The sequence below is a fragment of the Eutrigla gurnardus genome (assembly GCF_963514095.1).
Source record: "Eutrigla gurnardus genome assembly, chromosome: 16".
NCBI lineage: Eukaryota > Metazoa > Chordata > Actinopteri > Perciformes > Triglidae > Eutrigla > Eutrigla gurnardus.
The window spans coordinates 17,028,379-17,042,503 of NC_139927.1; the positions used below are offsets into that span (position 1 = coordinate 17,028,379).

A 14,125-nucleotide genomic window follows, 5' to 3' on the forward strand; every position below is an offset into this window, starting at 1 on the left:
TATAAATTGATACAGTTTAAAGCACACAGGTATAGCTCTCCACCAGAGGTTAAGTCAGGAAAAGCTCAGCGCATATAGATTTAAACAGCACTCGGGGAAACAAAACCAAAAAAAGACATTGTAGACTTCTGATTTTTAGAAGTTTTAATTATTTTTTATTCTTCTACAGGTCTCGTTTGAAAAAATAAACTGTATTAATTTCAAAGTTGAACTTAAATAATAATAAAAAAAACAGGATTTATCTGCAGCCGTAATTCACCATCTCATTGTAAGTCACCAAAACAAAATCATTCATTGGTGTATGAAAGACAGTGAAATGTGAACTCACACTAAATTAGCTACTTCAAGATCATTTAGACCTTGAGTGACCATTTTCAAAATGTCCCACAGTGAAGTTTTCAAAATAAACTAGAATATGGCTTGGGCATATTTCTAATAAATTGCTCTAACGTTTACATTGTAATCTTTAAATAAGGAAACCGATACACACCTGTAAATGCCTGCAGTGTCAATCTGTTTAGCAGTGTTGCGCAGATAGTTTGGATTTTCCGGTCTAGAACCACTAGTTTTTCTGCAGTGTAACTGGATGACACAGCGAACGTTACACATGGACTGGCAGCTCTTATCGATGTCTATGCTGCAGTTTATGCTGCGTGTCGCTGGGTTACATCAGGCAGGAATCTGGAGCGCTATTCCTTCAGCACAAACTGAGCTACGGCGTTTGGCAACCACAGCTGTTTCTTCAGGCAGATGGAGCAGCTAGAGTAATGAAAAATGTGGGAGATGCTGACATTTTCAAGTTCACTGGTGTAAGCCAGTAAAACTATTAGCATGATGTTCCTTTATAGATAAAATATACAAAAACCTAATGTTTATGTATTATGAATCAATGCTTTTTTGATTCTGTAAGCATTTTAAAACATAAAAATCACTCTTTGCTGTCATTGGCTATCTAGGCCTTGGTGTTGATTCCTATTGGACAGGAGATCCCGGTCCCTCCCAGACCACAGTATCCATCAGGGTTTTTATTCAGGTACTGCTGGTGGTAATCCTCGGCGTAGTAGAAAGGCTTGGCCTCGGCTATTTCGGTTGTAATCGCACCAAAACCTCCCTCGGTCAGTACCTGAAAGAAGCAGAAACAAAGACTTGTGCATTTGAAAAGGACATAAAGTGGATAAAACAAATGGAGTTCATTGTAGTCGAAACAATGGAGGAAAATAACTATTGAAATGGCAGTGATCTCTGTTGGAATAGTAGCAGCGATGTGCCAATGACAGTAGGACAAGAAAAGAGTGTATGATGGGAAATTGAGCTCCGTTTGATCAAAATTCTTAGCTAAAAAGTGTGTTTCTATTTGAATTTCCCCTTGATTTTGGATTATAAGTGAATAACAAATGCGTACAAATTACTTTTGTATCCTATTTTCCCCTTTTCCTTTCACCGAAAACCTGCCGTTCGGCTGCTGTGAACCAATTTCACCACAAGAATCGACTTTCAACTGAACAAATTTCATCAAAGCCTCATACTGCAAAGTGCTTATTGTCATCTCTGGAAAAAGGCGAGGCAGAACCGTACCTACAAAACCAGACAACACACACACACACACACACACACACACACACACACACACACACACACACACACACACACACACACACACACACACACACACACACACACACACACACACACACACACACAGTCACAATCACAGTAGAATCAGTCGGTTACACCTTCTCCTCCTTGTGATAAAACAACTCAACCAGATGGCTTGCTGGTAAATTATAAGACAAAGAGAAGCATGAAAAGACAGACACACACACACACTCATGAAACTTTAATTCCTGATGGAGTGTTGCTGTGCGCAGGCATGTTTACAACCCAGCGTGATCGTACCATGGGTGGTGCATGAGCTTCATTTGGTTGGACATTTACATGTTTAGTCTTTTATCTGCACACGCTGCTGTCGCCGTGCCGACATGACAGCTACCGAAACCCAAATCCTCTGAAGCGACTAGTGCCGGGTTTATGATAATCATCCTGTTGGTCACCCTTATTATTAATAATAATAATAATAATAATAATAATAAAACAGAGCCATGCATCAGGCGCCCACACATCATGGTGAGTGAAGATGTTAGGAACTTAAATGGGCTTAAATTAGAATCCAAGCACGATGGTGAAGAGCTGTTCCGTGTGCGTTTGGTTCAGATTGTGTGCGAATGCTTCATTTGCTGGCTGAATATTCAGGTTAAATATTTAGCAACTGAGTGCTCCATTTAATTTTCTGCGTACTCAGCCGCAGTACAATCACATAATCGCAATCACAATAATTCACCGCCCAATTATCTGTTCCATTTCTTGTGATTGTGGAGCAGTTTAATTAACAGAATTGGTTTACACACTGGAAAAAGTTACCAATGGTTAAAAATTAGTTATGGCTGTTATGTGAAAATAAATATTTCTGCATTATTTGATTGTTAAATTACGATCTTGCTTTAAAAACAATGCATGTTTATGTAAAATGTGAAATATTATTTGATCACCACAGGTATGCGGATCATTCCCCGCCTGCTGTAAATACATCAATCAATCAAACTACATCATATCCATCACATAACGCGGAGGGTGACACTGACTGGAAAATAACCCATTTTAATTGAAGCCCCGCTCATCATCCAACTACCGGTGTCAGCAGTGTTTACTTCATTCGACACATCCATCATCCATCATCCGTCATCCGTCACTCCCCTCCTCCATCCAGTGTTTTGTTCAGCAGAGAACCAGAGGTCATGTGGGCCTTAGGGAGCTAGCCTCGACTTAGGCCCCCAGCGGGGAGCCTCTCCTCTGGGCTGAACAAGCTGCAAGTAGCTCAGTTTAAAATAATCTTCGAAAATATTTGAGGTTTTACTGTTCCAGGAACAGCGTAACACCTTGACTAGCTTGATATCCAGAAAACCAGCCTGGAAATGAAGAAAATCTGAAATGATTGAATGAGAATCTGTGGACCTTTGTCCGATAGTTGTCAGACCCCAGGTCAGAGCTGGTGCTACGCTACGATTGGCCAGTCTGCATTCAAGGGGCGGGAACAATGTAGAATGTAAATGTAGCAACAACAAAAAAGAGTGATGGCGTCATTTTGAGGAGCGGTTTAATGTTAAAAAGGTACAAATCCTTGTTTTGAATGCACTTTCCGTTTGAGAGGATTAAACTCCCGGGGGAAATACTTAAAAGTTCTTCTGTTTATTTTTAGCACAAAGAAACAATCAGACTTAAAGCGGTGCCGGGTAATTTCACACATTGGTGCCCCTAATAGTTTGTGAGAGGTAATTGTTTGAAAAACATTTGAACTTCATTGACGTCAGCGCTCGGAAGTTGATAAAGAAGACGTCAGCAAACAAACCCAGAGGGTCTGCGATGTTGCCATAACAGAATATACCAAAGAGACAAAAGATCTAACGTTGGCGAGTTTAGCTTTTTAATGTTCACTCCCTGCTGTTTGATTCATCACTTCCTGTACTGACACCACCATTTAATTGGAGTGAGGAGGGTTTAGGTACAACACAGCAGTTAGTCAGAATGGGACTCTCTTCTCTGTTGCGGCTGCACTTTATGATTAAATCTGGAATGATGGACTCTTACATACAGCAGGCACATTTATTTATACAGAACCTTTCGAACACAAAGAGCGAATAAAGAATGAGGGGAAAAAAACCTTTGACAGGAAAAAAAAGAGAGAAAATAAATTGAAATAGAACTAAATCAAATCCAAATAGTTCTCTGCAAAGAAATGCAGTTAAAAAAAAGGCTTTCAGTCTTGATTTAAAACATTTAAGAGCTTGTGAAGACCTCAACTACTCTGGTTGTTTATTCCAAATATGTTAATTAATTAAGTGTCTGATGGCCTGAGAGGCCTGGAGAGTTGGTATCACAGAAGCAGATCACAGCTGTATTTTGTCTCCATTTCATTTGGCTCTTTAAAAAACAACAAAATAAAATGTTAAAATCAAGTGGGTGGGATTGACCAAAACGCACTTCAAAATGCAAATGAAAGCATTTAGCACTCGCTGGTTTTCACATGAACTCTAAAATCAACAAATCATTAGTCAATCATTAGTCAGAGTAACTGTAAATCATTTGTACAAACGAATCGCACATTAATTTAATATTCTTACCCGTCCATCTCTCATGAGCCTATCCACACAGAGTCCAAAGCTTTTTTCAAGGCGCAGGGTTTTATTTTTGCAGCTCGGTCAATTTGTGCAAATTTTGGATGCTAATATGAAACAAGCAAACCAATAAAATAATGACGTGTGTGCTCATGTTCGTCTAAGCCACGCCCCTATGTGCGGCAGTCAATGGCGAGAGACAAATATTTTTTTCATCTTGTGAATTGTACCATAAATTACACATATGTTTTTTTGTAGTATCAGATACGAAAATACGTAATTAACAAGACGACACCCAAAAGTCGCACAAGTGACGTCTCTTGCTGAAGCTGCGATGCCCGTGTCTTCGGTACCAGGATGTAACGTTGCTCACACTAACAACAGGTCTCGCTTATTGTTTCGCTTCCTGGCTACTAAAAAGACGCTTAACGCTGGATAAACTGCATCAGGTGAGATAACGTCACATATGTGCAACCTGAGATGTGCTATGCTGTGTCACACCAGACTATATGATGCTACAAACCTTCCTAAAGTGCTACTTTCTTGACTTGCAAAATTATCTTTCAAATTGACAAACATCATGTGCAATTATGGTAAAAATTCAAAACGGGATAAAAAATGATTTGTCCTATACATTTTTTTTAGAAATAAGGGTCCCATGGGGAACACTGGGATGGTAAATATCATATATATAATATATCAATAGCACAAACACTACCTGTGTTACCCAAAATGGCTGCATTCTCCATCATACTGGTGTAGTGGCATCCTCAACTATCCCCCCTGTGTTTCAGTGCGTTTGTTTGGGCAGGTCCCGCTGCTGCGTTAGCAGCCCGCTATAGATGCATAATTCACATCCGTTCATTTGCATGTCAGAGAAGTAGATTTCTCATTTGAAATGCAAATACCTCGGCTGCTCTGGTAAAGCAGGGAAAACGTGAGCAGTACTGATAAGCACCCGCGAGGCATAGGCAGGAATGCTTAAAAAAAGGGGGAAAAAAGCTGAAGCTGGCATGTTAAAAGCACGGGAGAGGGATTTCATAGGCAAAGTGGAAAGAGAAAGAAAAGGAAGAGAAGCAGCTGTTTTGTGTTTGGAAGAAGATATACGAGTATTCATGAAAAGAAAATGTAGCCGGAGAGGTGCATCAAGAGGCAAAGAGATGCCGGAACAATGAGTACACGCTGCTTTAGCACCCACCGAGCGAGCAGACGTTATTACATAAAGCAAGCATGCAAGAACACACACACACACACACACACTGAGACACACACACACACACTTTTAACACTTCCACCTGCCATTTTAGACGCAGTGCACACCCTAATCATGGGTAGAAGGCAAGAGAAGAAAAGGGAGGCTCCTTTCATGCTGCAGACAACCGGCAGCCGCCAGCAAGGTAATTTTCTGCAGTGCTGTTGTACACACACACACACACACACACACACACACACACACACACACACACACACACACACACACACACACACACACACACACACACACACACACACACACACACACACACACACACACACACACACACACACACCAAATTCCCCAATCATTCCGTGTGAACAATACAATCAAGTCAGGCAGCATAGAGAACCCAGTCAATACCCTGACACCATATTAACCAGACTCTTCTCTCTCTTTATCGCCACTCCCGGCCTGAAAATTCTCTCTTCTTCCATCCGTACATCACTTTTTCACTCTTTTCGTCTTTTGTGTTTGCATGTGTGAAATATGTCTGGAAAAGAGGAGGAAGACGTTGTTTGAGGGGGGGGGGATCAGAGTGGCTACTGATAAAAATTCAGCAAGTGTCCGGGAGGCGTGTCCTGGGAAAATCTCCCCCTGTGCTGTGATGCATTTTACATGTTCAGTGTATTTAGAAAGCGGAGAAGAAGAAGTGCGGCGGTTGGCGTTGGCGTCTGTAGCCACCATGGCTGCAGGGACAAAGAGAAAGAGAGCCACCAACAATGACTTCATCAACAGGAATGAGGAGGACTCCACCCAAGAACAGATTTATTCATATTTAGAAAGACGGCGCTCTGTGAATGCATGCAACGGCAATGTACGGAGGTGAATGCTGCAACAGAGAGACAAACCCCACAGAATGATAGAGATGGCCTCATCTTTTTGGCCGTGTAAAAAAAAAAGAGAGATTTTTTTTATTGAAAACATAATCCAAACAAACCGTTTGATTACGTGTGTGTGCACGTTAGTTTTGCAACTAAAGCATTTTTTTTTTTTTGTGGAGGACAGATTTAAGGTCCAGATGGTTTGGCATGGAGTGTGTTTGCTGTAGGCCAACTGATCACACACACACACACACACACACACACACACACACACACACACACACACACACACACACACACACACACACACACACACACACACACAGATGGGAGAGAGTGGGGGAGGCAATCTGGTGAAGAAAAAAAATGAGAAAGGAAACGAAAACCTAGAAAGATTGAGAGATGCATGAAGGGAATGTATCCATGACAATTATAGATAAAGGCTTCGTTCATTCCACCTCCCAAAATTCAATAAATATACCCCAAAATAAGTAATATTCTCTGAGTCTGTCAGCTAAAACATTGCTAACAAGATGACGCTATATAACTCACTGTATGAACTAATTTAAAAGAGTCAACCCTCTGAGGAGCATGAATGTGCTCAATTAATGTCTGTTACATTAAATATATTGTGTGCAAGTGGAAATGTTGGTGTTAAGGTGTGTTGGGGCAGCAACCTTCGGGTCTGAAGTGCCTTCAACCTGCATTCTCTCTACTGGCCATCAGGAGGCGACTCCTCTGGTTGCAAAAAGAAGTCAGATTGCATGGAAGTGCGTTCTGTTCATGAAAGTTACTTAAACTATAAATGTCCTGCACATCTCATCACAAACAAGGTGGCGACAGTCAAAAAGCCGAACGTGAGACTTCACAACCATATTTCACAATCCAATGTGTGACGTCACCGTGACTACGTCCACTTCTAGGACACAGTTTCTCAAACATATCCTCTTAAGACATCACACCGTTAATGTGACATACACATTTCATCATCGCTCAACTAAACGCAAGAGGGAACAAAAGCACACTTGCACACGTCAGCCACTTCTTCCAGTTTATGTCCACGAAATGAGCTTTCTGGGCCCTGAAACATTCTGCACGTATAACAAGCTGCATGATATTCACTTTAAGATGCTTCTGGGGAAATGAGCTGCTGGTCTTTCAAGCCTTGGGAAATAAGTGCAAACATACCCTGATATAACATCATTTAACTATTAAACTGACTGGGTTTTCAGCAATTGTATGAGAATTTTAGGGCACTTTCAGACTTGCATGCCTTTACACTAATCTGACGGCAGTTGAAAACCAGACTCATGTCTGAATCAGCACTTTTCAGGAAACGTCACAACAATAATCTCAGTCCGTCAGACCTGGAACATTTCCACATTACACTACATTACTCAACACGTCGCATGTCTGATTTAAATGCCGACAGATTTACATAGCGACCACAGCAAGATAACCACAGTTCCTGTAGAGAATGGCAGGAACGCCCACATGGATCGTTGGTTTACGAACAACAGGAACGCCAGAGAATGGCTTTTATCACAGGTCACTATAAAATAAACACTCACAATAAGCTGACTGTGGTGAATTTCCATTATTGGAAAAGGCATTAATACCAGTGACTTGAAAAAGCCGCCTGGCTCTCCATTGTGGTAGAACATCACATCCTCCTGACCACGTGTCTCACGTTGCCCTTCTACTGTACAGCTTGTTGAGTGAGGACATCTGAGGACATCTGTACCTGCGACCAGAAGGGAGTGTCTGGTACGACACTGAAAGTGGATGAGGCCAACCAGGCCAACATTGTCTACTTCGCTGTCAGCCTGCTCGGGTACAGGTGGTACAGTGAAAATGTATTAGGTCTGAATGAAGCTGTAATGAACATTTACGTATAATACATCCATGTCACTCTAATGGAATGACGACGCCAGCAATGTTACGTTTTCCATGTCTTAAAAGAGCTTCACCCAGACACATTTTTTTTTTTAATCCTTGAAAGCTATAAATTAAAAGTGAGCGCATCACTAAAGGGATTAAAATCCCCAAATAACTCAGTTTGTTGACAAAAAAACCTCCGACAATGCTTTCTAGTCGCAAATCCATTTGATGCTGCTTTTTTTGTTTTGTTTTGCTCAACACATCAGCTCATGTTTTCCATTAAATCACAAATACAGTGTTCATAACTTCAGCCGTGGTGGAGACGAAAGGAGCAGAAAAAGAGCGAAGATACTTTAACAGATAACAATCCTGCTTTTTAGACCGAAAAGAAGGCATGAACAAATGGAGGAATAAGAGAGAGGGGAAAAAGGTACTCTAATGAAGAGCAGTCTAGAAAAGAGAAGAATAGAGTAACCTCCTCGTCGTCAGTTTCCATGGCAACAAGCCCTGTTGGTGGGATAGTGGTGCAGAAGTCTCAGCAGGAGAGAGTTCAACAGAGGGAGTGTGAACATCCTTTGTGTGTGTGTGTGTGTGTGTGTGTGCGTTGACGTTAAAAGCATATGGACACACTGTAGATGGCAAATGTTACACGTACAGACAGATCTATACTTGTATATTTCAGTATTCATCTGCTGACGGCAAAAGCATCTGTGTGAGTGTTTCTGAAACAGAGTGAAAGAAAGAGGAATGGGCAGCAGAGGGGGGGGGGGGGTGCTGGGAAATGGAGAGAGAAAAAAGGAGGCAGTGACAGAGAAGAGGATGAGGACAGAAGAATGGAGGAGAGGAGGAGAATTGACGATGACCAAGGCATTAAATAAAGGGATGTGTGTACCTTCTGGTATTGATCTTTGGAGGCCAAGGCTTCCTGGAGCTGCTGCTTTGTGTCGACGTAGATGGAAGAGCGGTACTCCGTCCCGAAATCGTTCCCCTGTCGCATCCCTGAACACACACACACACACACACACAGGAATTTAAAGATTTCAGGCTTTCAGCTGATGCGAGGCGCCTTCGTCCTCCTCAGTTCTTGGCTGAGGCAACATCATCTGAAAACAACAGCTGACAGCATTTTCCAAAAATATAACTTGTCTGTACTGGCAGAACTGAGCACTGTTTTGCTTTTTTTTACTGTGAACTGATCATTTCATCACGTATTGCTTTCATCATTTGAATGTCAGACTGTCAGCCTGTCAACCACTTTGCCTGGTTAGCTCAAAGGTTTCAGCCACTCGATTGGCGCGGCTCCAGAGATCAGTCAGTCTGCCAATCTCACACTTTGGTCAAAGGGAAATATCTCACTTGCAGAGTATAAACCCTAATGGGACGATATGAACATTTCATGTCACGATTATCACTGGCCAAAATAATTGCGGCTCACTATATTATCCTGATAATCGTCAAAATATGCTCAATGGCACTTAAATATACAGGAATCACTTTATATTTTGAGTATTGTTACTGCATCAAATAATAAGAAATACAATTTTTTATCCTGTATTTTTTATAACCAGGCCCTATTTTTCACTCTAATATGATTTCAAGGTAGACAGCTTTTTCAAGTCACCCGTGATGGTATTTAAGATTAGCCTGATAATGGAAATCCACCATCAACATAATCATCTAAAGATCGTCCCATCCCTAAATCTTAATGACTTTGGTGACCTCCTGATTTCTTTAAATCTTGTGCAGCCTTCAGGTCCAAATTTTACGTGTCCTATTTCCCCACGTTTCAGTGTCAAAGTGAGGAATGGGGACAATGTCTTTTTATATCGTACCAGTATACCGTGTCGAGTGAGACTTCAGAGGGGAACCAAAAATAATATTCTCTTTTCGGTGGCTGAGAGGTCGTACCTTGAGTCGGGTTGTGGCTTTCCCAGAAAACTTTGAGCAGGTTGGCGAAGCTGATCTGCTCCGGATGGAAGACAACTCTCACCACCTCTGCGTGGCCCGTCCGAGCTGCAAAACACAATTTCTGTCAGTTCACGAGAGACGAGAGGTCGTACACAGGGGTCAACTGGAAATTAAATCGTATCACTGTGGCTTTTATTGCAAATGTTTGAGCTCCCTCCGATTCACAGCTGAGAAACATGTTTCTATTGCATATTCTGTAATTGTGGGATATTTTCATGAAGCGATCCTTCAAGTAAAGGTGCAATTTTTGCCACCTCGTATGAAAACAATGACCAAATTGCTTTGGTGTATCTGATTGACAATGAGTGGATATTTGGGCTGTTTATGAGTTGTATATATGATAAATATTGAGTTATAAAGAAAGACCATATAAGTGTCCTTCCCCCTTTCAGATCTGTAATATTAATTAATGTTGTTTATGAGAATGTGTATATTGAGGGTTTGCAATCGAGATCTTGCAATCGACAAATCACTCCACTCAAGGTCAACTTACTTGCTTCTCAGACCTTTGCCCCATCATAGCCTTCATCATCAGATGAATAATGAAGACTCCCACTTCTATAGACATGTTGACATGGAACTGTAAATGTTTTAACTTGGATGGATGACAAATAGGACTGAGGTTTTTTTTATTTGATTGACATACAGATAATGTAATCTTTATGATTGCAGCACACTGTGTGGGGTTTGTTTGAGTGTAAACCGTTAGATGCTATACCTATTTTGTCTAATGTCAAGCCACCCTTTTGTTTGTTTCTGTTTGTTTTATTTTATTTTATGTGCCTTACTGTGCTGTTCTGTATTGTTCTCTGTTTGTTAAATGAACAAAATCCATGATAAATATATGTTTAAAAAAATGTTTTTCATTTCAGCACTTTTGGGACTTTTTGGCTGAAGAAGTCCTAAAAAAAAACTGTTGCTGCTTTTTCCAAGGTCAAATAGTATAGTCGGTGAAATTACTGGAAAATGCATTTTCAAACCTTTTGGAACACATCCTCGGGTATATTGTGCACCTATTCAACAATATCCATCCATTCATTGTCTTCCGCTTATCCGGAGCCGGGTCGCGGAGGCAGCTGCCTGAGCAGGGACACCCAGACTTCTCTCTCCCCGGACACTTCCCCTAGCTCCTCCGGGAGGACCCCAAGACGTTCCCAGGCCAGCCGGGTGACATAGTCACTCCAGCGTGTCCTGGGTCTTCCTCGGGGTCTCCTCCCGGTGGGGCATGCCTGGAACACCTCCCGAGGGAGGCGTCCAGGGGGCATCCTGTACAGATGCCCGAGCCACCTCAGCTGGCTCCTCTCGATGTGGAGGAGCAGCGGCTCTACTCTGAGCTCCTCTCGCGTGACGGAGCTCCTCACCCTATCTCTAAGGGAGCGCCCCGCCACCCTGCGGAGGAAGCTCATTTCGGCCGCTTGTATCCGGGATCTTATTCTTTCGGTCACGACCCAAAGTTCATGACCATAGGTGAGGGTAGGAACGTAGATTGACCGGTAAATCGAGAGCTTCGCCTTTCGGCTCAGCTCTCTCTTCACCACGACGGACCGATCCGCCTGTCAATCTCACGTTCCATCCTTCCCTCACTTGTGAACAAGACCCCAAGATACTTAAACTCCTCCACTTGAGGCAGGAACTCCCCCCCGACCTGGAGGGAGCAAGCCACCTTTTTCCGGTCGAGAACCATGGCCTCAGATTTGGAGGTGCTGATCCCCATCCCAGCTGCTTCACACTCGGCTGCAAACCGCCCAGGGCATGCTGGAGGTCCTGGCTCGAAGGAGCCAACAAGACCACATCATCTGCAAAGAGCAGGGATGAAATCCAGTGGCTGCCGAACCAGATCCTAGAAATCCTGTCCATAAAAATAATGAACAGAACCGGTGACAAAGGGCAGCCCTGCCGGAGTCCAACATGCAGCTGGAACAGGTCTGACTTACTGCCGGCAATGCGAACCAAGCTCCTGCTCCGGTCGTACAGGGACCGAACGGCCCTTAGCAGAGGGCCCCCGACCCCGTACTCCCGAAGTACCTACAGAATGCCACGAGGGACACGGTCGAATGCCTTCTCCAGGTCCACAAAACACATGTAGACTGGTTGGGCAAACTCCCATGAACCCTCAAGCACCCTGCGGGGGGTATAGAGCTGGTCCAGTGTTCCACGGCCAGGACGGAAACCGCATTGTTCCTCCTGAATCTGAGGTTCGACTATCAGCCGAATTCCTCTCCAGTACCCTGGAATAGACTTTCCCAGGGAGGCTGAGGAGTGTGATACCCCGATAGTTGGAACACACCCTCCGGTCCCCCTTTTTGAATAGAGGGACCACCACCCCGGTCTGCCAGTCCAGAGGCACTGTCCCCGACTGCCACGCGATGTTGCAGAGACGTGTCAACCAAGACAGCCCCACAACATCCAGAGACTTGAGGTACTCAGGACGGATTTCATCCACCCCCGGTGCCTTGCCACCGGGGAGCTTCTTAACTACCTCGGTGACTTCGGCCCGGGTGATGGGTGGATGAACCTCCGAGTCTCCAGCCTCTGCTTCCTCTATGGAAGACATGTCAGTGGGATTGAGGAGATCCTCGAAGTATTCCTTCCACCGCCCGACGATATCCCCAGTCGAAGTCAACAGCTCCCCACCTCCACCGTAAACAGTGTTGGTGGAGGGCTGCTTCCCCTTCCTGAGGCGCCGGATGGTTTGCCAGAATTTCCTTGAGGCCGACCGGTAGTCCTCCTCCATAGCCTCCCCGAACTCTTCCCAGACCCGAGCCTTTGCTTCAGCAACCGCCCGCGCTGCAGCACGCTTGGCCTGCCGGTACCCGTCAGCTGCCTCAGGAGTCCCCCGGGCCAACCAGGTTCGGTAGGACTCCTTCAGCTTGACAGCATCCCTTACTTCCGGTGTCCACCACCGGGTTCGGGGATTGCCGCCTCGACAGGCACCGGAGACCTTACGGCCACAGCTTCGAACAGCCGCGTCCACAATGGAAGCGGAGAACAAGGTCCATTCGGACTCAATGTCCCCAGCCTCCCTCGGGATCTGGTCAAAGCTCTCCCGGAGGTGGGAGTTGAAGACCTCCCTGACAGAGGGTTCCACCAGACGCTCCCAGCAGACCCTCACAACACGTTTGGGTCTGCCAAGTCTGTCCAGCTTCCTCCCCTGCCAGCGGATCCAACTCACCACCAAGTGGTGATCAGTTGACAGCTCAGCCCCTCTCTTCACCCGAGTGTCCAAGACATACATATTCAACAATATATGTGGAATTTTCTTTGTATTTATCTCAAAATCTGATTTCAACCAATAATATCATGACATACATTCATAAAACAATCAGAGCTAGAGAAGGTCACAAGCCAATCTTTTCAATGGTCAAATTATATTCCTCCAAACGTGAAGCCCTGCCAATCCTGTTTCACTGGGAAATACGTCACCGTACGAAAGATTGACTTTAACTTTCTAGCTTAAAATACTTGTTGATTTTGACCAAATGTACACAAAAAAAATAAATACAGGTATTGTGCCTGAAAGTCCATAAAGTTCAACCCTAATAATAACTTCTGCAGACGGACGGACAGACAGTGTTGGTAATGACTGTGACCCATTAGGCTGCACCTCATTTTCCTCCTGCCTCTAACTTTACCTCCACTTCCACCTCTCGCTCTCTCTCTCTGTCTCTTATTACTTTTTTAATATCAGGAGTTATGGATTTCTACGGCAGTTATTGGCGAACAGAGACAAAGCAACCGTCGATATTAAATGAAGGCCTCACCAGGACGATCTCGCAGGGATATATCCATTTCGGACAAGACCAGAAATAAAGCAGTGGCTGGAATCAGAACAGAGATGAAGCTGTTGCAGTTGTTACATAAAACTGTAATCTCAATTATCCTACATTCTCATTAGGTCACGATGCGTGAACAGCTGACGGTTAGTGTTTGAGAGTTGACCATAGAAGTCTTGCACTGGGAACAAGACGATGTCTGCAGTCGAATAGTCTATTTGGGAAGGTTCCTAACTGAAGAAGTGACCCGGAAGT

The 14,125-nt window shown here is 43.8% G+C and overlaps 1 protein-coding gene across 2 annotated transcripts in view; it reads right to left on the reverse strand.

Moving 5' to 3' along the window:
- msraa (methionine sulfoxide reductase Aa) overlaps nt 1-14,125 on the reverse strand; it is a 36,425-nt gene continuing 22,300 nt past the window's right edge. Inside the window, exons 4-6 of one of the 2 annotated variants that reach the window (XM_084031211.1) lie at nt 10,038-10,142; nt 9,022-9,128; nt 1-1,123 (exon numbers count right to left, since the gene is read on the reverse strand). In XM_084031211.1, coding sequence (XP_083887337.1) covers nt 953-1,123; nt 9,022-9,128; nt 10,038-10,142 — 383 coding nt within the window. In that variant the 3' untranslated portion in view covers nt 1-952. The remainder of the gene's footprint in view (nt 1,124-9,021; nt 9,129-10,037; nt 10,143-14,125) is intronic. The other variant, XM_084031210.1, reaches the window with a different exon arrangement.